Source organism: Motacilla alba, chromosome 1 (assembly GCF_015832195.1).
Source record: "Motacilla alba alba isolate MOTALB_02 chromosome 1, Motacilla_alba_V1.0_pri, whole genome shotgun sequence".
In the NCBI taxonomy this organism is placed as follows: domain Eukaryota; kingdom Metazoa; phylum Chordata; class Aves; order Passeriformes; family Motacillidae; genus Motacilla; species Motacilla alba.
In genome coordinates, this window is record NC_052016.1 from 29,992,072 (window position 1) to 30,016,098 (window position 24,027).

The window sequence follows — 24,027 nt, forward strand, 5'->3', positions numbered from 1 at the left end:
TCTCCTGTCCTTCCCCAAATGTCTCACTTCTTTACACATTTTAGAGGTGGAAAGAGTTTCCATTAACCCAAAAAGCAGAAGCTTGAATAGCAACCAACTCCAGCAGCAACTTCCCCACCCTGACCTGCAATAAGTGGTGACATACACAAAAATGTGGGTTTCAACAATAAAAACCTTTTGCAAAGTGTTTAGAAGAGCCATAACTAGACATGGCTATGCCAAAAGAGCAATACTGATTAAGGCTGCAGGTTTCCAGTAATACTCTAATGGGAACCAAAGCCTTGGGGAAAATACACACATACCCTATGTATAAACTTCTTACTAATACAAACTTTTAAAATTGATCTTGCTTATTTACGCCCCTCCAGAAAAAGCACTTTTATGCCAGGATTCCTCCCACAGCACGAGAGCGCCGAGTTTCCTGCAAAAACTCTTAAAGGTAGATTGATCTACAGCAATATGGGTCAAAATGCAGATTTTGCTGTTTAACATTGTATAGGTAGAAAACACCACCAAGCACAAATTGCTTTTACATATGAAGCACAAGAATTACTTTGTGGAAACAGAAGCATGCATGGAATTTTGGAGCATGAGTAGTAACATCCTCTTCATTCTCAACACCAACCTGTAACTTGCTAGCTGTCTCTGCCTACTGCAAAGCCACAAGGCATCATTAAAAGCATATTCAATTCAAAACTGCCTGTTTTTTGAAGGATGTGACTGCACTCACCTTTTATCTCTTTCTCTCCCCTTTTTTTTCTTCCCAGAAATTCCCATGCGCAGTCTGAGGGGTGAGCAAGGTCCCCCGGGTGAGCCTGGACCAAGAGGGCCGCCAGGGCCACCAGGATTACCAGGTCATGGTGTACCAGGAGCCAAAGGAAAACCAGGCCCACAAGGATACCCAGGAATTGGAAAGCCGGGTTTGCCAGGGATGCCAGGAAAACCAGGGGTCATGGGGCCCCCAGGGCCAAGAGGGGAGATGGGGCCAAAGGGGGAGATTGGGCCCATGGGGATTCCTGGACCGCAAGGACCACCAGGGCCTCATGGGCTTCCTGGCGTAGGGAAGGCGGGTGCTCCGGGGCTGCAGGGGCAACCAGGGCCAAAGGGTGAGCCTGGGATGAAGGGGCCACCAGGAATCCCTGGGATCCCAGGGCCAAAAGGGGAGAAGGGGGTCGGGATCCCAGGTTTGCCAGGTCTGAAGGGTCCACCTGGGCTGCCTGGTCCCCCCGGCCCTGTGGGACTGCCAGGGGTTGGCAAACCTGGCATGGTTGGTTTCCCTGGCCCACAAGGACCCCTGGGCAAACCTGGACCCCCAGGAGAGTTGGGGCTGCAGGGGCCTCCAGGGGCCCCCGGGATCCAAGGCCCTCCCGGCCCGCCTGGTATTGGCAAACCAGGCCAGGATGGCGTGCCCGGCCAGCCCGGCTTCCCGGGCGGCAAAGGGGAGCAGGGATTGCCAGGCCTGCCGGGGCCCCCTGGCCTCCCTGGGGTTGGGAAGCCGGGCTTCCCCGGGCCCAAAGGGGAGCGAGGTGTGGGTGGTCTGCCTGGGCCCCTAGGGCCAAAGGGGGAGAAGGGGCACGCAGGGCCACCTGGCATGGGAGGGCCACCAGGGGAGCCCGGCCAGCCAGGACTGCCAGGCATCATGGGCCCCCCGGGAGCCGCCGGTTTCCCAGGACCCAAAGGGGAGGGGGGTGCTGTAGGGCCACCAGGACCAGTCGGCCCCAAAGGGGAACCCGGCCTGCAGGGTTTTCCAGGAAAGCCAGGCTTTCCTGGGGAAGTGGGTGGCCCTGGGCTGCGGGGGCTGCCGGGCCCCACAGGACCCAAGGGGGAAGCCGGACACAAAGGCTTGCCGGGGCTGCCGGGTGTTCCGGGGCTTGTGGGGCCAAAGGGTGAGCCCGGGCTCCCCGGTGCCCAGGGACTTCAGGGCCCCTCGGGCATCCCGGGCATCGCGGGACCCAGTGGTCCCATCGGCCCCCCTGGGCTGCCAGGGGCGAAGGGCGAGCCAGGCATGCCCGGCCCCCCTGGCTTCCCTGGGGTAGGCAAACCTGGTGCTGCGGGGCTGCAGGGACCCCCGGGAAAGCCTGGGGCGCTCGGTCCTCCTGGCCAGCCGGGGCTCCAGGGGCCACCGGGTCCCCCCGGGCCGCCAGGTCCCCCGGTCATCATCCCGCCCACTCCACCAGCCGTGGGACAGTACCTGCCTGAGGTGGGACCAGGGATAGACGGCTTGAAGCCCCCCTACGGCTACAAGGGCAAGAAAGGCAAGGCTGGCAGCATTGTCTACGAGATGCCCGCGTTCACGGCAGAGCTCCTCACGCCCTTCCCCCGCGTCGGGGTGCCCGTGAAGTTCGACAAGCTCCTGTACAACGGCCGGCAGAACTACAATCCCCAGACGGGGATCTTCACGTGCGAGATCCCTGGTGTCTACTATTTCGCCTACCACGTCCACTGTAAAGGCGCCAACGTGTGGGTGGCGCTGTACAAGAACAACGAGCCGCTCATGTACACCTACGACGAGTACAAGAAGGGCTTCCTGGACCAGGCTTCGGGCAGTGCCGTGGTGCAGCTAATGCACGGAGACAAGGTTTACGTTCAGATGCCATCCGAGCAGGCGGCAGGACTCTATGCCGGGAAGTACGTTCACTCGTCTTTTTCAGGGTATTTATTGTATCCCATGTAAAACAAAACAGACAGACAGACAGACACACACACAAAATGAAAACCTTTCTCCTCTGCTTCTAATTTTTATACAACAAAAGATGCATTTTATGACCATTTTGGATCATCCTGTACAAAAACAAAAATAATAAATACAAAGTTTAACATTATGCACAACTAGTTATAAAAAAAAAAAGGTGTGGTGAGCATATCTAAAGATGTGTATCAGGTTCATAAACAGCTGTTTTGCACCCAAGGGGACATATTAGCTGTACATTATATATTTCTGCAATGCCATGCTTACTTAATTTCATTCACAGTAATTCAGTACTAAAGTTCAAATCAGTGTATGTCACTCACTCCTGTTGCATTGATCATAGTTATGAGATGAAAAACAGTGACTTAAAGCAGAGTAGGTCAGTCTCTAATTATATTAAAAAACTGAGTGGCTTATTTTTCTGGGTGGGGGTTTTCTTGGATTTTTTATAGCAGGTCTACCTGACAAGCAAAGGTTCCCTTAGCTGGAGACTTATATTTCCCTTCCCCTGTAATAAAATAGTCCAGCATATGTGGGTTTTTTTCCTGAACTATTTATTTATGATGGAAGAGGATGCCTGATGGCGTGACTATTCCCCCCGAGTCTTCTCCAGCAGTCACTGGACCTAAAATGTCACCAATGCCTCCAGGAGGCACTGGTTTCACCTCCAAATGCCACAAGCACTCAAAAAGTCTCCATTCTCTATTCACACAGCTCAAGTAGATGAGGTCAATCTCCCCCATTTACTTGTGCCACGTCATTTAGACATTTTGGCCAACACATGGCAATACTTCAGGGTGGCATAAATTTGCTTGGATTTTTGTGCTTGTACCAAGAACCCATTTAGCTTGTCAGAAGAGACGCCTATTATGCCACTCAGCAAAAGCTGAATCAGTTTGCTCGTCAATGACTAGGCAAAGCAGAAGTAGCTTTGTTTGCTTAAATGATTTGTTGCTTGAGATCAACCAATAACTTTACTGGCAATACTGATCACACAAATTTATCCGAGAACTTGGTTCTATCTAAAAACTGATTTCCAATCCTTATTTATATGTTACCAGTTGTCAAGGAGAACCTGCAGGCCTCAATACTTTTCTGTACTTGAGGACAGCGACTTCAGTGCACGAAGTCTCTGTCTGCTCATCAGTGGTGCTAATCTCACCTCAACGAGTGTTCTGTTTCCAAAGGGCAGTGGACCTCGCTGTGGTTCCTTGTACAATGCTGCGCATCACACACGGCTGCGCTAGTTCAAGGAGTTAAGTGCTCATCACTTCTTCAATGTCTTTAGCTACCGCTACTGCTTTTGATTCAAAAATGGAACTAGATTTTTTCATGCAGAACTAAGATTGCATTAAACTCTGCATTTAAATAATGGTAATGCCAATTAAATCCAGTCTAACATTGACTAAGGACTCCAGTGATATAATGTGGTGCTTTATCTCAGAAATTTTATGGAACGGTGGCAGGAATGGACAGACAGTTTACCAGACACTGGTGACTTCAGTATGTTCCCAGAATATATGAGATATGTCAAAAGCAAAAAATTTTGTATTTAAAATTTTTGTACTGATTTGAAAGAAATATCTTATTAAATATCTTTAAAAATAAAACAAAAAACCAATTCTGTCTTCATTCAGAACTATCAGAAGGAACTGATTCATCCTGCTGAACTAATTTATCAGACAACAAGGGCTCTCTGAAACCAGTGACAGCCTGATATAGGGGGGAAAAAATTAAGAGATACACCCTTTTCTCTGGCATCTCCTGGCAAAACATGCTCTAAGCCAGAGAAGGAAGACATCCCATTTGGTGGGAGGGCACAGAAAGGTCTGGGGGGTACACGAAGAGGGAGGGGCTCCCTCAGGCAGCCCCTGGGGACAGATACTGCTCAGCATGAGCCAACATGGGAGTGCAGCTGAAGAAGGCAGAGGGGCAGCCGAGGAATCAGCCAGAGAGGCGGCTGCTAAGGGCTTGTTTTGCCTGAAAAGGCAGAACTGGCTGCCCAGGATGAGAGGTGCTGGCTCTCCTGATGTGGCTTCCCCATCTGACCTCCAAGACAAGCATTTTGTCCAAGCTGGTGAACTCCTGAACTGTCCATACTGAAAGCAATGCACTGAATACGTACTGTGCCAGAGAATTGTTATCCAAATCTCCTTTGGACTCCCTGAAGCCCTCAGCATCTCATTTTTACTGCACAAAGGAAAAACAAATAATTAGCTAAATACTGCACTCAGCATCTGTCACTTTCTATCTAAAGCCATTTTCACTTTCTGAAATTTTTTATCGCACAGCATCTTCGTTCTCCATCTCTTATTTTAGCAATCCCCCGCCAGCCCACAGTAAGACAAGATTCAAAATACAATGAAAAATTCGAATTGCAATGATGCTGCTCTTGATATTAATCCCAAAAAACATGTCTCAGCTATGGCTGTACTCAGCCTAGAGTTAGATCTCTAGCCACAGTACAACTCTGCCCACCTAGGTTCAAAAACTTTCAGCTGTTTGCTCTACAAAGCACTAAGTTTGTTCCAAAACTTGTAACCATATCTGACAACACCCATTTACTTGACACATCAATAATAATGGACCTGGGCACACCCACACATCCACACACATGCAGAGCACCAGCCTAGCAAAAGAAGTCTGAGGGCACTGTCTTTGTTAACAGTTTATTCACAGGAAAATAATCTCCTTCCATCTGTAGCATTCAAAATTTCACTTGAAACAACTCTAAGAATTCTTCAAAATACAGGTGGCAGTTTAAAGGCATATAAAACTTAAGACAAATGGCAAATAAAATAAGTATTTCCCAATACCAAAAACATATGCTGAGCTTTGTATGTTCTTAAAAATCAGAATCCACTTAAAAGTGAGTGTATTTATACTCTCTCCCAGAGCATTGCTAAAAAGGAAAGCATGGCATTGGAAATAAGAAGTACCACATGCTAATTTAACACCAAAGTTGTGATTCTGTATTATTATCACCTATGTAGTTACTCGAAATATCTGGAATATGTTTAGGAACATCTTTTAGGCACTCTCAGATTCATATTTAGTGCAATAGTCTGTGACTTCCCTAATTATTAGAGCAGAGGAAATAATAGTTTCCCAACAAAGAAACCACCCGAAAGTCTGAGCCAAACAGAGCTTTCAGCCAACATGTTTAATCCTGCCTGTTCTGTGCATAGTTTGGTATTTTAGAGATGTGAACTGTCTGTCAGTGCAGCATTTTGAGAGTGGTGGCAGATAAAACGCAGAAGCACCTTTGCTGTAAGGTGATGCTGTCTAGAAATTCAGCAAGCTGCCAGAGAACAGGAACAGAGTGAGAAGGGAGGAGAACATCTGACTTCAGATAGAAAAATGATGGGAGACACTGGGGATGTACACAGTTACACCACTATCAGACACAGAAATAAAGCTGGCAGCACCCTGGGATTCAAAACTGACAGTTTCACTCCTGATATGATAAAAAAAAACTGGATAGCTTTTAAAGGGAAGTTTCAGTGCAGATTTCATTTTCAGAAATGGCAAAAAGGTAAAAAAAGTCTTAATAACAGCTCAGGCTCAGAAACTATCTAAATATTTGGTGTTAGCGTTATTGTTTTATTCTAAAAGCCCCAAGTTAAGTCTTTGGTACTGCGAAACAGCTGTGAAAATGTGTGCCCAGACAGAAGAGACACGAATCTGTGATCACTGCTGAGAAACACACTACACATGGGTGTTCCTGCCTGAATGAAGTTCAAAGCAAGACCTGTCCTCGAGGCAGAGCAGCAGGAATGCTGTACGTGAAGCAGATGCTGGAACAGGACTGGTGTACACAGGATCCTACAAAACATCTTGTGGGAAGAAAAATTCATTACTTGGCTCACTGCTTATTACAGAGGAGAAAAGCTAGTGGCCTGCAAGCTGGGCTTCCAAAAAAAACCCCAAAAAACCCCCCAAAAACCCAAACAAACAAAAACCCCAACAACAACAACAACAAAAACCTCACCACAAATGCCCCATAGTTTATCAGCAGCATCAGCCCTTGGCTTGATCCTAAGGGAACAGTTTCATTCAAAATGTTACCCAGTCACCCAGGGACAGTAACTGTGGTGGACACAACACCCCTGGCAGGAGCACAGAAGTGGGAGAAAAATATCCCTGGAAATACCGTTTAATTTGAAAAATAAGTCAGCCATACCATGGCAAGGCTTATGAAAAGAAACAGCTGATATGGATAAATGCTTATAGAGAACATATTAAATTCATTGAGAACCCCAAACATTATTTTTAAAAAATATTTTAGGGAGATCAAAAAGCTGATGTGACTAAAGTGAAGAAGACTAAAGGGATTTTTTTTAAGTACAAAGAGTTTGGGAGACACCATTTGTTTGCCATGAAGCTTCTGTTTTTTCCCAATTATTTTGTTAGATCTGCTACAGCTAGAATCCAAATCTCATCCTCCCAAAAAAAGCAGAAAACCTACTAGAAAAACTGGAGAAGGAATCAGTTTAGATTAGTGGGAAGAGTATCTCTGGAGATGAAATAAAGCAGAGAAAATAACCCCATCTTCAAAAGCAGAGCTCCCCACCCACTTCCTGGAACTGGAGACTGGGGTGGAGAGGCAGAGGGATGCAGTCTGCACCATCACAAGAACTCTCCCCTCACAGTGTCTGGGAACATACTGAACAGCTCCCCTGGAAAAAAATCCTCCTGGACAGCATCCTGAAAGATGTTACATGGATGCAGCTGGACCATGGCAACAGCCAATGGGAGAGCTGGGGGCCCCAGCTCTGGAAGCAACCACAGGTTTTGATGGTGAAGGGGCAGCCCCCCACTTCTACTGGTCTTGGCTCTCAACAAAGTCTAAGATCTACCAGGGGCTGCTCTGCAACAACAGCTTGGAGAACACTGCTATGTCTGCAAAAAGCCTTGCCACAGCAGCTTTTGCAGTGGAATTACTATTGTCAGGAGTTTAAATCACTGTAGGTCTGGGGTTGCAGAATCCCTTTTAAATTAACTGAAATAACCAGGAGAAATAAATGCTGGTAGAGACACAAAGACAATAATGTCACTATTTTCTTAAGTGAAACCCCACCTGTTTGTATTGAGATTTTCAAGCAAAAATCTCTCCCAAGTCTCAGGAAAAAATAAAGGAAATACAAAAAATTAAGAGCCCTTCTGCCAGTTGGTGAAGAAATTATGATTTCCTCCATTTCTACCACCAGTGTCACCTGTTCCAACACATGGGGACATGCTCCTCCCTCCTCCACACCCCCACCTGCCATCCTGCGCACAGCTGGAGTGCAGCTGCAGCCAAGCCACATGCAGCAGACAAGACAGCATGGCACACTCTGTCCCTTGCTGGGGCACACCTCCATCCTTCCCCAGCCCATGCCACAGATTTTTCTGGCATCTCAAGATATTTCAGGTATGTCCACCTTGCTTGAAACAGACCAAATCTCAGGAAGCACTGGGTGAAAAGAAAAGCCTCCTTCCTTTAGCTGTGGCACCTCTCCAGACCACACTGCCCTCCCCCTAATTACCAAATGGCAATTCCTCTACACAGCTGCAGCAAAATAAATTGTTTTCAGTACTCTTGCAATCCTCACCTTCTGAAAATAACAAAGACCCTGGTTTATGTTCATATTGTGATTGTATACATTACTCCTAAATGTCCTCTCTATATAATTTTATTGAAAAGCAACAGTGCTATTCCTACCAACTTCAAAGACTTTTTAAAGTGGACTTATTTGTGCTTTCTTCAGGTTTGATTGATGAAGATAACCACAAAATCTTCCAGAAATTCTGGCATAATTAAAATAAAAAATTTATATAGATGTCCTGTGAGAGAACTGGAACTGCATATTGTTGTTCTTTGACAGCTGTCAAGCATGTTCTCAAGCAGATTTCATTTATTCACAGGCTTGTCAAAGACAAACCAATACAGGAAATATAAACATCTCATTAAATGTTTCAACTAAAATCCTGAACAAGTTCCCACTGCTAAATGATTTAGTTCATCCACAAATTCAAACTTAAATATCAACACAGAAGAGGTAAACAGATGACAAATGATAATTCAGCTGAGGTACATCCTGGATATTCCCTACCACACTCTAATGCCAAAAATGTGAGTATTCCTTGCTTGTATTGATGTATTACAACATCTGAGGAAGGAGATTGTCCTCATTTGGAAAAATCCACCTGTTTTTGAGTACCAAACAAAAAAATGCATGAGATGCTGTCCTGGAGAACTAGGACTCCAACAAACATTGACTCTAAACTCAGGCATGAACATCTCTGTCCAAGCTTGTGTTTGTACTGTGGTATGGGGGCTGACACACAGGTAGTTTGGACAGCTCTTCAGTCTTCATATTCCCTCTTTTTTAAGTCAAGTTAGCAACTGTAAAATTTACTGGATGCACAGCACAGGGAGTATTATTCTATAAAATGGGTACAACACATGCATTGTCAACACCAGCATCTGCACAAATCGGACAAAGGGTCTTCACCTTCAGTAAAGGCAGACAGAGGCTCAGAGTCTGTGGTCAATGCAGAAGCTGTGGCTGCTTGGATGAAGGTGGACATCCTCTCCTCAGGAGTATGGCAGAACAAAACCTGTACAGTCTGTATGTTCCCCCTTCTCCAAAATACACAGTAAAGATTTAGATGCATAGTTTTAAAGCAATTTTCATTCAAGAAGACAGTCATGACTTTACATCCACTTACTGAATGAACACCAGTCATCTCAGTCTCTTGACAGTGGAACTCTTTTGGAGGACAACATCAGAAACAAAAGTATACCAGAGAATTAATCATTTGGAAAGAGTTCTCACTGATAAGTAAGTGATGTACTTCCCATTTTTAGATATCCCTGATACTTTCAGTTGAAAGTTTCATGGTTTTCCCACTATTAAATAGCTTCACAGAAATTCAGTTAACTCTGTTTAGAACAGTCCATTACCCTCACTTAAAAGTTTTTGCCTTGATGAGGTTTCTGGGCTCCTTTAAACAGTGAACAGTTATGTTGCACTTAAAAAATAAAAATGTCATACAAAAAAAATAAACATTTTTCAAATCTTGAAAATAGTGATTGTTCTTTGTATTTTCCATTCGGCTTTCACGTCAAATTGACCACAAAGTTCTTGTCTATAAGGTTCTTCAAAAATTTCTGCTCAGCGGTGATGTTGTGGTATTCATTCTAAAGAGATGTGAGGGAATAATAAAATTAATTATAAAATCAAAATGTAACCAGCAGCATCACTTGGCTGTTCCTTTCTATTACCTGGGATACTTGGAAGATGCTAAGAACAGAAAAGGTCTGGGGAAAAGACTTCTTAGCAAAGGCTTAGCACAGTTTCCCAAGAAAACAGAATGCTCAAAACTAGATTAGATATTTCCGTAAGGACACAACCAAAAAGGATGATCCTTTGGTGATAAGAACAGGTGAAATGTGGTCTCACAGAAATCCTTCCATTATTAACTCTCCCAACTCCTTGCCCTGCTTATTCAGAACAACGGCTGTGTAAGAACGTTTGCAGCACAAGCAGCAAGAAAACAAGTAATACTCAAAGCTCAGTGCAGGTTCTTGAAAAGCACATGAGGCACTTGTAGTTCAGATGCATCCTGCCAATTACGTTCAGCAAGCCCAAAACAACCCATCTTCTGTGCTGTATCCAGGTTCTCAATACATAGGAGACCACTAAGGTTAGTGGAGGGCAGCACAAGGAAAGTAAATTTACTTAAAGACACTGAATCCTGTAAATTAAAAGAAATATAATATGTATCCTGCATAAAAGATTATAGAGATGTAGTATAGTATTTGCAATTTATTGCTACTAAAGAACTAAAAGGAACCATTTTGTTTAATATGTTGTTTTTTAAAGTTTCAAGACTTTAGGAAACTTATGGATGTCTATTCAATTAATGATCAGCCTTACTCAAACCTAGTATATGTTGCAGAAAAGCACCTGCAGAGAGGAGCCCCAAAGGAAGACAAGTTCAGTGTCAACGGAAAATTACCTCAGAACAGCAGGCATCTAGGAGTTCTGAGAAAAACATGTAAGGCTCCTATGGGCATTGTCTCTACCCTTCCTCTTCAGCAAATGGAAGAGGAGGCAAATAGTACCCATATGCTCTGGGGAAATGGCAAAGAAAACTTCACACTGCAGTGAAGGGCTAAGACAGGGTTGCTTGAAATACAGAGATGAAGACAACTGAATACAAGAGCAGAGAGATAATAGAAAACAGCAGCATGGCCTTAGCCAGGCAGCGGGAAGTGAAGACATTCCTGATGTTTTCTAGGCTCCTGCTGCTCCCTCTCCTGCTGAGTTGTGGCTTCTCCCTCCTGGAAGCAGTTCCTTCTCTTCCTACCCTTCTCCAAGAGCTGCTTTTCTTTTCTACTTTGAGTTTCCAAAATTCAGCTCTTTTCCTATGCAAGACCTATACAAGTTCATAGGTCTTAACCCCTTCCATTCCCCTTTGCTCTTCTTTCTGCCTTTTAAGGAGTCTGACAGCTATGACATACAGTACAAGTAGGTGCCAAGGAGAAAGACAACATCAAAAGAAACAACACTGCTCATGTGCTGACAGTGCTAACAAAGATGTCTCTAGGACAAGAGCTGTGCAGTCAAAGGAAAACACCAGCAAAGCTGAACACAACACACAAATGGACATCTCATGCAGACACTGCAGAATATGGTACAGCACAAGGGACACAAAGATAGTATCTACATTTTTCAGAAACAACAGCATACAGGAAGAGATTCAAGCAATGTTAACCCACAAGCAGCTGAACCAGGAGAAGGTGGGAGGCCCTTCTGACCTGCAGTCCACACTTCTATCTATATTGAATTGCCTTCCCCAGTTACCAGCTCTATTTCTCTCAGCACAAACAAGTGTTAGTTACCTGCATCATCTGTGACATGGTTTCATTGCCATAGTAGTGCAAAGAACTATTTCGGTCAGTGAAGTCGTACTTGAAGCCTGCCAGGTGGACTTCATGGCATATGTGAAAAGCCAGTGTAACGGCAATTAGGCCTGTTGTTGGATGCTTGGGTTTCTGCAATGAAACACAAAGAGAACACACACATACATATCTGGCAGCCTGATGGGAACAGCAAACTTAAGAACAGAGACAAAGACAATCAGGCAGCCTGGGTCTTCTACAGATGGTTGGTTTTACAGGTTGATCTCCTCCTGTCTCTAAAGAAATCAGGTACTGCCCCCACAGGCTTCCCATTACTAGGGTGTCTGTTATGTCAGCCCCACAGGCTTCCCTAGAATTCCTTGGTTTCTAGTGAGGGCTGAGCCCACAGTGTAGCCCCTCCCTCCACAGAAGCATCAGGAGGTCTCCCTGTTGCTCTGCTCAGCTACTTTCATAAAACTGGGCAGGCTTCACTACACTGGAAAACAATTTACAACCCCCTCAAATCTGATTGAATTTTGAGATGTGTTCAGAAGTTGCCAGAGGACGGAGACCCAGATGAACAGAACATGATATGACAACATTTTCATAGCAACAAACTAAAAAAGCATGAAGGCTATGAGTACACAAATTTGACTCAATTTGCATTTCTTCAAAGCAGGGAAATTCCAGAAGAACTTTGCTTTAGACCTTCCCTTGCTTTAGACCTTCCCATGCTATCCTCATTAGAAGAAACAAAGTTGTAAATAAAATTATTTCTCTCTACAATAACTTTGGAAGAAAAAGCAATGCAAAATGAAGAGCATGTCATAAACAGGTTTTAACTGTGCAAAATTAAGAGCACCTAACCAAAAGGTAGCATTTCTCACAAAAGCACAGAAGTAGTCCATGCAACCATCTGCCCTATCTTGTGTTCAGATACATGACTTCCTTAGTACCAGCAAGGCTAATATGATCTGGGGAAGTAAATGAGGCATGCTTTTTTAGAGAGAGATAAACTCATTCATTTGACCATGATGAAGCTAAGGTGAAAAGGTGTCCCCAGAAAAGGACAAAACTTTCAGGCACCAATACCCTTCTTAGCTAAAGAAAGATTTTTCTCAGAGACCAAATGAACTATCATATGCTCTTAGTAGCTGCAGTCAAACCTCAAACTGAGCACAAAATCATGGGCTTTTTTTTGAACTCTGACCCCAAGGCTCAGTTTGTCTACGAAAAAGACGCAGATAAACCAGTACTAGACAACTCTGTGCATAGAAAAGGCAGGCTCAATGCATTTCTTTGTGACGACACTTCACATAACATCACAAAAAATCCTCAGGAAGAAGTTACTATTCTCAGCTCTTTAAAGCCTAACTGAAGTCACAGAAAGGAACTATCAACTTTTATGGAAAAATTTCTGGTATCTTTATGCAACTCTTGGAGTATTCCAGAAATAGTATCTGCTTAAAATGTGCACTATGCCCAGGGGTCCTGCCAGTTAGCAAAATAACTTTCTGCCCTAGGGGCCCAACATCATAAACTTAGTGATGACTCTGTTGCAACATCCATACTAAACAGGACCCCAAAATTATGGCAGGAATGCTACATGTCAGGATTAGTGTTGTTTGGAAATAACAGGAATACCACAAGTTGTACCTCTGTTCACCTGTAGCTATCATAAAATTCACTTCAAAAAATATAATTTAAAAGCAACTACTTTAAAAATGTACTATCATGCAATATCCAGATATCCTTTGCCTGTAATTAAATATTTTCAGCCTACTTAATGGGAATAGGCACAGCCCTGGAATGACTCCACTACACTTTCTCAGTTTAGTGGTGCTGGGGCAACACATCTGATTTTATTCCCAGCTCTACTAACAATCAGAAATGCTTTCTGGCTATGCATTAATGTGCTCACTGGGAACATGAGACTGGTTTAATGGAAAAGGCAGGGACAGCAGGGAAAGCAACAGTGGTTGCTGGCACGTCCTGCAGGCAGAGGGGGCTGAAGCACAGGACAGCGAAGGCAGCACCAGCCCTGCCCAGTGAGAAGCAATGGTACAGAGGAGCCTGTGGTGTGACCTGCAGCTTAACAAAGCTGAGCCAGGGCCACTGCAGATGTGCAGACTCCTGTTGTCTCCCACTCACAGCCCACCTCTGACATGGGAGGAAAAGGGAGGAAGAGCATGCTTGAGATCAATCATTGCTGCACAGGGGTGAGGAACTGCACAGGGCAAAACCTCTGGCATGCAGTAAGTAGGATATATAAGGAGGTAGCAGAAGGGGACTCCCGCTCTCTGCAGGGGCACTCAAAGGCCAGGAGAAGAGCCAAGGGGCCTGTGCCTCTGTACCAGCTGAGGCCATGCACATCTCTCTGACTCACTGACAGCACTGCTTTTAACGTCCGCTCCCACTGAGAGGGGAGCCCCAGAAGAGTCAGGAGGGACTTCTGGACCCATGGAGGCCATGCATGTTCTGTGGCCATTTAGGAGATTATTCAGGCATCCAATTACTATGCTGCTTTCTTGCCACACTTGGCTGAAATGCCAGAGGCCCAAGCAAGCACACACCAAAATGGCTATTCCAGTTTGAGAGTTAGTAAGGGAGAAAAAAACACTATTAGGCTCAGAAAACAGAAAGAAATTTTAGAAAGGGGTACAGAACCTACCCCCGCCACCTGCTCAATATTAGCAAGAGTAAACTAGAAAAAAAATTGTGGCAGATACTCCACAGTGACAGCCTGTTGACATTTCCAGACATGTCACTTAGGTGGTGTTGGTGAAGTGGGGATAACACCCCAGGTAACTGTCTCTGTGCAAAATGGCACATGGTTGATCCTGACTGCACAAGGGAGGTCCCCAGTTTGAAGCTTTACCTTTCATCAAAAACATTTTTCCATCAAGAACTGGAAATTAAAACGTATTTTTATGTCCAAATTGCTGGTAAGCTCATTACAATGCTTGGCATCAAATCAGTAAGTACAACCATGCTGCCAGACATTCATCATTAGCACAGAGCTGGAATATCTTCTGTGTCCCCCAGTTCCTCCCCAGTCCCAGGACTATGAAATTGCAAGAGTTAGAATTACCAGTTTGCTGGGGTTTGGAGGGGAGGGTTTGTTTGGTGTGGGGTTATTTTTGATGTTTTAGTTTTTGATGGAGGTTTCATTGTTTGTTTGGAGATTTTTGTCTGTATTTTTGTGTGCCTTGGGTTTTAAGAAAAACACCCAAAATTCATATCCAGACTCTCTATAATTTCTAGAAGCTCTTTGGATCTGTCATGCTGCATTACCTGCCCGTCTTCCCCAGTTTTAGTAAAGGCATTTTGTCTGTCTGGAAAGCAGCCTCATTTCCTACCAATTACAGAACCCATAAAAAGGTACTTTTGGCACACAAGGCTAGCCATTCTTTCTGGGTTCCATCTTCCCATCTTCTTAAACCACCATCTAAATGGCAAACTACTTTAACGCAAACCTAAAGGGTTTTCTACGTTACAATTTACTGTAATAAAGATATAATAGCCTCTAAATACACATTTGGTTGCACAAAACTAGAAGAGACAAAAGGAAAAAGCATACCTCCTTCTTAGGAAACCTTGCTGGGAAATGAAGCCACTCATAAGCAGTTTTCCTGGTGATGCTGGGATCAAGAATCCTGATTTGACTCGATTTGTAGATCATATTCAGAGCTGGTTTCTTCCAAAAGCCCTTCGCGCTCTGTGACAGGCAGGTAAATACACATTTTTAACAACTGAAAACTGTTGAATTTAGTTTTGTAGCAACTCTAACCAGTGTAAACTCCAAGAGCATGAGGTTAAAGAAGAAGATTGCTTAATCTCACTAAGTTCAAAAACACCTGCTCCTGCAACAGGAAATGCACTGCTGCAGCCGTAGCCAGCTGGCTGGAAAACAGCTTTGCAGAACAGTCCCTGATGGACAACATATACCAACAATATGCCCTGGAGGCCATAAATGCTGACTGTGAGCTGGCCATGTTAGTAAGAGCATAGACAACAAGCAGACAGAAGTTGCTATTATTTTCAACTACTTTGCACTGTGCCCTTTCTGCAGTACCACAAATGCTGTGTTGGGCTCCCCTCTGTGCAGGACAGTGTCAAACGAGCAGAAGGTCACTACAACAGCCAAGGGGCCAGAACTCACAGCAAACAAAAAGGGTCTGAGCAGGCTGGGTTTGTTCAGCCCATCTTCAACTATCTGGAAAGCGTTAATAAAGATGAGATCATACTCCTCTCAGAGGCACACAGTGAAAGGACAAGGAGAAATTTTCTCCTGCAAGTGTGCTGAAGCACTGAAATGGAGTTTGTAGAAATATCCTTGGAAATACTCAAAATTTACTCAGACAGGGCCATGAGAACTTGGTATGACTTTGAACCTGGCCCTTAATGAAGAAGACTCAAAAAGATTTTGGACTTAAGACCTCCTGAGACAGGTCACTTTTAACATTATTCTGCAATTCCTGCAAGTGTGCAGGGTAAAATAATCTGGGAAAGGGCTGGAGCATGCATGTAAAAATATCAAACAACACTAGGAAGAGGATAAAATTACATTTCCCAGAGGTAAACTGCTCAGTGGTGAGGAACTGATCAAATATGTGCATTAGAAAGAAGACAAAACATTTATGGACGAGGGATATTAAATAAACTGACTACAAGGAGATCCAGAGCTCCTCACAGAATTCATAGAATGACTAGGTTAGAAGAGACCTTAAAGATCATTGAGCCCAACCCATGCCCTAACACCTCAACTAAACCACAGCACCGAGTGCCTCCCTCTCAGCTGGGAGGACTACAGTTAAAAGCAAATGTGTATTTTACAGAGGAAATGTGTGGCAAGATGAGCCAAGGCACATGAATAATTGAACTCACTATTTTCTGACCACCAAGTATCTCCCAAAGCCACTTCAAGTCTCGTGGTTTGAAGACAATGAGAACAATAGTGGTATTAGGGTCGTAGTGGATGGGATCTGAGAAGATAGATTCTGGGTAAGAAAGGCGGAAAGTTGTCCTCCTCCCAACATCCTCTTCGTACCCTATCACAGGGCCATTATTCATTCTGCAGAGTACAGAGAGACATCAGTGACTGCCCCACCCATGTTCCTACTGTGCAGTGGCTGCCACACATGTTATTAGTCTGCAGGACAGGCACTATGTCTGGGTAAAGGAAAGTTTAGCAGCCCAGCATTTACATATCACATTACACAGCAGAGGAGCAATTATCAGGTGCACTCACCCTCTACACTCCGAGGGATCAAGCACACATGGGAACATGGCCAAGGTGGTTTAGAATACAGTCACACAATTGCTTATCGTGTGTCACTCAAGCAGAAAGCAAGTCTTCTGATTTGGCTCCAACACATACACACTGGAGAAGGGCAGAGAGAGTACCTGGCCTTGGAGAATTACCCATTGCTCTGTGTACACAAAATGAAAAGGAGATAGCATTTACCTTATTATGACATCATACGAGTCAATTTTCTCCCCTAATGTCTTATTTCGAAGCACTCCTCCATTACCAACCACAACGCACCGTCGACAGGGAATGCTGTGGAACAAAGAGAAGTTTTAATACACGTGACTTCCCTGACTTCATATTATTAATGATACCCCTGCATGTTAACTGGCTTATTTTCTAAGTGAGATCCTGTATCTTTTGCAGCCCTTGGCCCCTACAAAGCAGATTAAATCCCATATCATGTACTATGGCTACTTTAAAAGAAAAAAAAAGAAAAAAAAGAAAAAAAAGGCACTATTTCAGGAACTGACAAAGTCCATAACTGGCTTCTCTCTTGTGAAACTGTTTTTACACATCTCCTTTTTCTAGTGGCCTGCTGTTTAAGATCATCTAACCAGTTTGTGATATGGGTGCCATTTCATAAATTATCTGCCACAGTCCTTCAGACTGTCCCAGTCTGGAAAAGCTAACTCAATATTAAGATGCTTCTGCAGTATTATACAAGTGCACACCTCCAACACAAACCAAAGCAGCAAAATTTATGTTCACCTTACAGGCTTATTAACTGCACATGTGAAAAATCTTAGTCCAATGACACATGACAGCTTTTCAAATGAACATGGTGTGGATTTTTCTCCCTCTACTTAAAAGGTGCCATCAAAACACCTTTACAGAAGTGACTGTGCGTGCTGTCATAATGTAACAAGATGGATTCCTTGATTAAAGGTTGCATTCTTACACGACAAGATTCAAATTAGACATCATTACTAGGCCTATAAAATACTATGTGCTAAAAAGTAAGATTTTATACTACATCAAATCAAAAGAGAAATTTTGAATTTACAATACATTTAGAGAGAAAAAGCATGCAAAATAGGTATTGCGGAGATGTTAAACTTAGGAAAGTTTAAGGGTAAGATTTTCAAGGTTACCACAGGTTTTTTCAGTGCATATTTAGCTTTTACCATCTTGTTTCAATGCTAGTAAAATGTGCTAAAAAAAGGGGAGGAGCTCACAAATAGGCTTGCTGGTTTTTTTACTCAATATATTTTGCCTTTTTAGGGAAGGTTTAAATCAAACATGTACGACTGTAAACTCCTTTCAGAACAAGCACATCATTTTTTGTTGTAAAAATGATTCTTTGTTTAGAGCAAAAGCCATTCAATCTGGTTGCAGCAGGAACAATGAGAAAATATGAGTCACCTCACAGTAACACCCCAGTCCTTTAGTTTTTTCTTCAAGAAAGAAAAAGGCTCCATGCGACTTCTTGCTCTAGGTTCAGGACACCAAAACTGTGTCCCAAAAACCACTATAACTTATATTGAATTCCCAGCATGGCACTTCATGCAAACTAATTAACTTCTTTCTCCTCAAATAGTCCAACCTGTTTTTTCAGCTCAGAGTTATTATTCAACATGAATGAAAAACTGGTTCCAGCCAAGACTGAGCAACATCTCAATGTACTAAGCAGTTCCCTGAACTTCCTACAGAATTAACAGCCACTGCAGAGATAGTTGCCTTTAAATATATATACATATATGAATACACACACACACACACACAAAACCACTGCTTGAAATGCAGCCTTCAGGGTTGGGTTACATGAAAAAAAGTTAGCATACCTTTCTCTACTGTTTCCTGAACAGCTTAGTAGAAGGCAAGCATTCATTAAAAGACTTCCAGCTAATACCATAACTCATGTGACCTGGTATCTTAAAAATCAGAGGGGTGAAAACCTGTTATACCATCCTGTCCACAGTACACTCACTCCCTTTACATCCCTAAATCCCTTCCCTCTCTACTCCTTTACCCATTCATTTTCCATTTTCATTTTCTATCTAGTTTGAAAGTATCTTAACAAAGCAGGCTGATGAACATATGCCTCTTACAATTTACAGCAAGAGTAAGAATCCAGAAGTTGCCCTTTTCCTGAATTACACCTTGTTGCTTACAGCTATAGCTTAGAGCTCAAAGTAAGGAAGGAAAAGGAAAAACTAGATGAAAAGATGTGATCAGTAATTGATGAGGGTGGAGTGAGGGAGAAGGGCAAAAAGCACAAGATTAGCATATGGTTGTATCATGTGTCCTGGCATTTACTTTAAGAAGGCACTGCTTTTTCTGTTCCTTGTAGACCAACTTAAAGTAACTCCTTATTACATACCTTTCAACTTTTGGAAGAGGTAATTTAAGATACTTGTTCAGCAAATTAATCTCTAGCAACTGAAATAATGCCTTCCACTCTGGTATACAATTAAGAGGTCTGTGCTTTCTCCTTTCTGTAGTCATGATGCAGCAGAATACTCTCAGGACAGGGAGGACAAAACAAAATGTGACTTCAGAGCTGAGGTTTGCTCAGCTACAGAAGTTATGTAGCTGTTCTCAAGTAAAATTTAAGCTTTTATCTTACTGATGAATGCAGACTAGATTTTGTTTATGACTAAGAGTTGACTAGTACTACTTGGACAGAAAACAGAGTGAAATCTGAAGTTTGATTAAGCTTCTGAATTACCGTGCCCTACTCAAAAACAAAGTTACCAGGTGCCATCAAATATCCAGTAAAAATCCAAAATTAGTATTTGAACTTCTGAAATGGGTAAAGTCAACAGGCAGATCAAATATGCCTGAAGAAGTGTACATAAGTACAGTCAAACAAATTTAAACAAACAGTAGCACTGAGCCCACTAACAACAAAAACCAGGGAGGGAAACTGTTTATGTTAAAAACCAGAGCATAGTATCATAGAAAATGAACACATGACATAGGGATAAAAAATACATAGCAAGGTTTTACTGCATTTAAAGGTTCTTAAGTTGAATAAACTGATCTTTACTTACAGGAGATCACAGGTCAGCACATGAATTTTCAGCAGACTGTTACTCCCAGATACTTTCATAACCTCACTTCTTAAAATTTCCTTTTCCTGTTTTCAAACTGAACAGCCCCAAACACTCAACCTTTCTCCAAGTCAACGTATTGACAAGAGTAATTAGTTTAGATATCCTTAAACAACATCAGCTGTGCTACAAGTAAAATATAACAGATTGCAATGTCTGGATGTTCAGTAGCACAGTATTTGTAACAGTGAAAAATATTAAGACCTTGGCTGTACCAACAGCTGTAGGAAAGGTCTGAATGACAAACAGATTGCATTTCTATCTCAGAGATCTACTAAAAATATAAACAGATGTCAATGCAAACACCATGGTAACTGAAGTCCAGGGTCTGCAAGTAGTAAGTCACTCAAACCACTGCCCCATTCAGGTGGTGCACAAAAGCTTCAATCTCAAGGCCAGGCCTTACCTTATGCATTTTGTTTATATGGTGAAATGCTAAAAGAAATATTTTCCTAGTCTATAGAAGAAAAATATTGCTAAATGGAAATGTAGCCTCTAAAGGTCAGAAGGTCTGCATCCTCCACATTCCACTGAAATACTGTTTCAGTGGAAAAAGAAAACAAGATCTCAGATTCCACTACTTCAACACACCCCCACAGTCACTTGAGGAATGCAAATTATTTACTTTGAGGTTATTTGATGAAAAGAGGATGCAGAGGTCACATTTTGTTGACTCAGGACTGTGTAAACGCATTCGTAAGAACTATAGAGCTCAGAAACCTTAGAGCACCCAGCAAGGAACTGAAGTCACAATAGAACTGAAGTCAGTGATACTAATAATTTCCAAACTCTTCGGGAGAGCCACACCTTTACAAAGTGAGAATTTGATCTTAGTTTGGAAATTAAAAAAAAATCTCTGTAGCTCACTGTGTACAGATTTACCTAAGCTGTACACAAATACAGCTATATAAGCACCACAGATGTCATACTTATCTAGACTAATATTTGTCCGCCTCAAAAACATTTATAAGGAAATCTGGTTCGTGTTCTGCCAAGAAGGCTAAATTGGACAACAGTATTACAGAGCTGCCTAATAATTCTGTATTACAGGAGGACATTCTTAGGAGTAATACCTAAAGAGTTTCACTTTTAAAAGCTACTCTATATCTCAGTGAAATATATGTATAAAAACTCTTCCTGACTACAGTGATTTATGCCCTAAGAGTGCTGTACACAAAACCTGATGGATCTAGAAAGAATATATTGTATGAAGTCATTGCCTGCTTGACTTGTTTATATTACTGCCAATTAAATAGTAATAGGTCTCATTTTGCTTCAGTACCACTGAAGTATGTTACTTTCAATAAACTGAAGCATACTTCCCAGAACTAATAACCGTATCTACATCTCAGAAGATCTACATTTAAAGGATGAATACCAATTTCCTCATTTTTCATCTACAGGACAAGCATTTCCACTTAAAAGGTACAAGCATCTCTGCGTTACAGCACAAACAATTAAGATCCTGAACTTACGGTTTCAGGGAATTTCTAATGTAACATTTGGCACTCTCCTTCAAACTCCAGACAAAAGAGCAGCTTCTGTCAGCCAATTCTGTATAAATTTACCCAGTTATTACACTCCTGATAGAAAATACACAGCTTTACTTTTTTCCTTCCTTTTCTTAAGAGTAAACTTGAACATCCTAGAAACAGACTAAACACAGAGAAAGGTAGGAGTACAGTAGGGAAAAAAAAACCAAACAACTCTGTATTAAAACAAATTCTTAGGTTTGAACATATTCCACTCAAGTTTAATTGAACTGTGATCCTAACATTTGGCTTCAAGCAGCAATCTTTTATGATCTCTGTAATTAAAAAACCAAAAGTACAGCCAAGCTCAGCATTATTTTCATTCAACTCTATTAAGAAATGTGAATATTAACATCACATCTGGCAGGCTGTCGGCCCATCTGATAGACTGCAAATCTAAGGAGTCATTTGCATCACTTCGTAAACACAGGACTTTAGTCTATTTGCCAACCCTGCCTGCAAAAAATCCCAACAAAAGCCAAGCAAAAAACAAGACACACAAACACAAAGGCCCTCCAAAACAAAACAAAACAAAACCTGGCAGACGTGGCTTCCAACAAGAGATTTCATCTAATTAAAGATTTAATCTAATTTAATCTATCTAATCCACAGGAAGCAAGTTATTGAAGGCATGCTCCCTTCTGTGCCACACCCTTGTTACTTCCAAAAGTACAGATAGCCTTTGCTGTCTTCCTAGGTCTCCCTCATCCACAAGGAAAAGGAAACTGAGCGTATGTAGGAACAACGGTGCACAGCAGCCAGCAGATAAGAGGCACAGGGATATGCCCAAGATTTGTTCTGCTTAGAAGAAGACATTGGTTTGCACCTGCTTATCTCAAACCTGCTTATTCTCCATCTTACACTAAATTTGCAAAAGAAGGTCACATTCAATCTAAGTATGAAAAGATACTACAAGAAGATGGAACTGCATTCAGCTGGTGAATTTCTAAAACACTTATAAAAGGAACTTTTTAAGTTAAAGCTCTCTCACAGAGTATTTTTTCTTGCACGCTGGTACTACTGAAGTGTAAAACCAAGCCTACTGAAACCTTGGAATCAGCTACACACTGCTTGGACCCTGTAAGTCTGCTCTAACTACATGTCTTGACTAATCTGAGCAATTTCAGGATAACCCCACAGCCATTCCTTTTCAGGCAAGTACTAAATATTAAAAATGCAACTAACAGAAAGAGTAGCAAATAAACCATCTCACCTGTCTTCTTCACTGGAAAAGTCACAGTTCTGCAGTCTTGAAAGGGCTAAACGAAAAAATTGCTCTAAAAAGCAAACATAAACAAGATTAATGAAAACACTCAGTATTTGCAATACAAAAATAAGCCTGCCACCCTGACCACCATGTTTTTAAACACAGTAGTGCACTGTGCCTAAAAAAATCAAAGTCAGAACACTTGGAACAGATCAACCAATGATGCTAAAGAAGTTGAGGTTTATCACAGCTCCACTCTGAGTTTTTTCTGCCTCAAAATACAAAATAGCATGAGATCTGTATTAAAAAAAATCATAGTTACAGTATATAAGAATTGGAAGAATTTCTAAGATCCACATCCTAACTCACTTTGGTTTTTCTTCTACCCACCTTCAGCTGACTCATGAGTGTTCATACAGCCAGGGACAGTAACAGCATTACATATTTTTGGAGAAGACATCAATCAATGTGGCAAAGCTAGACAGAGACACCTTCCCAGCCCACCCCTGGTGGGCAGGCTCCTGCTGGACACTTTATTTGCCTCAGAGGAGAAATCAACTCATTCTCAAATGTAGTTTTCCTCACTGTAACCCCAGAAGTGCAGGAAAATGCACCCTCCCTGTAACCACTGATGGAGGGCACATTAAAACTCTTAAGTCCAGATTAGGAAGGTGCACTGTTAGTGTTAGAAACTCTGAAATATGAGACTTTACAACCCTTTCCAAAAGGGTGGCTAACGCTCTTAGGGTGTCAGCCCTATTTACTCTGGCCTGACATGGGCAGTGGGAACGTGCTAGCAAACCTTTCCACAGGTCCAGCAGCCAGGCAGTGTCATCAATTCCCCCCTGTGGCCCTTTCCATGGCAGGAGCAGCCAGCTCAGTGTCACGGTTTAGCCCCAGATGGCAATTAAGTGCCACACAGCAACTGAGTCTGCACCACTTGACAGGTAAGAGAATCAGAAAAAGCTAACATCTGCATGGAAAAGGAAAGAGAAAGGGAAAAACCCAAGAAAAACAAGTGATGCAGAATACAATTGCTCACCACCTACTGACTGATGCCAGTTCCCAGGCAGCAACCAGCCCCTCCTGTTTAAGTATTGACATGTTATATGACAGAATAGCCATTTTCCAGCTGGGGTCAATTGACCTGGCAATCCTCCCCTTGGCTTCTTGTGCACCTGCTCACTGGCAGAGCATGGGAAACTGAGACGTCCTTGACTCAGAGTAAGCACTACTTAGCAACAATTAAAACGTTTGTGTGCTGTCAACATTATTCCCATGCTGAATCCCAAACACAGCACTGTACCACCTACTAAGAAGAAAATTAACTCTATTCCAG

At 42.6% G+C, this 24,027-nt stretch overlaps 2 protein-coding genes across 29 annotated transcripts in view; one reads left to right on the top strand and one right to left on the bottom strand.

The window, feature by feature from the left end:
* COL8A1 (collagen type VIII alpha 1 chain) overlaps nt 1-4,299 on the top strand; it is a 90,431-nt gene extending 86,132 nt beyond the window's left edge. For both annotated transcript variants that reach the window (XM_038151369.1, XM_038151375.1), the window contains one exon: nt 768-4,299. In XM_038151369.1, the coding sequence (XP_038007297.1) occupies nt 768-2,674 (1,907 nt within the window). In that variant the 3' untranslated portion in view covers nt 2,675-4,299. The remainder of the gene's footprint in view (nt 1-767) is intronic.
* ST3GAL6 (ST3 beta-galactoside alpha-2,3-sialyltransferase 6) overlaps nt 2,528-24,027 on the bottom strand; it is a 45,798-nt gene continuing 24,298 nt past the window's right edge. For 21 of the 27 annotated variants that reach the window (XM_038151526.1, XM_038151499.1, XM_038151488.1 and 18 more), the window contains 6 exons: nt 22,695-22,758; nt 17,050-17,145; nt 16,470-16,656; nt 15,163-15,300; nt 11,583-11,735; nt 5,343-9,875 (listed from right to left, as the gene is read on the bottom strand). In XM_038151526.1, coding sequence (XP_038007454.1) covers nt 9,795-9,875; nt 11,583-11,735; nt 15,163-15,300; nt 16,470-16,656; nt 17,050-17,145; nt 22,695-22,758 — 719 coding nt within the window. In that variant the 3' untranslated portion in view covers nt 5,343-9,794. The other 6 variants (XR_005258664.1, XR_005258663.1, XR_005258665.1 and 3 more) reach the window with 6 other exon arrangements.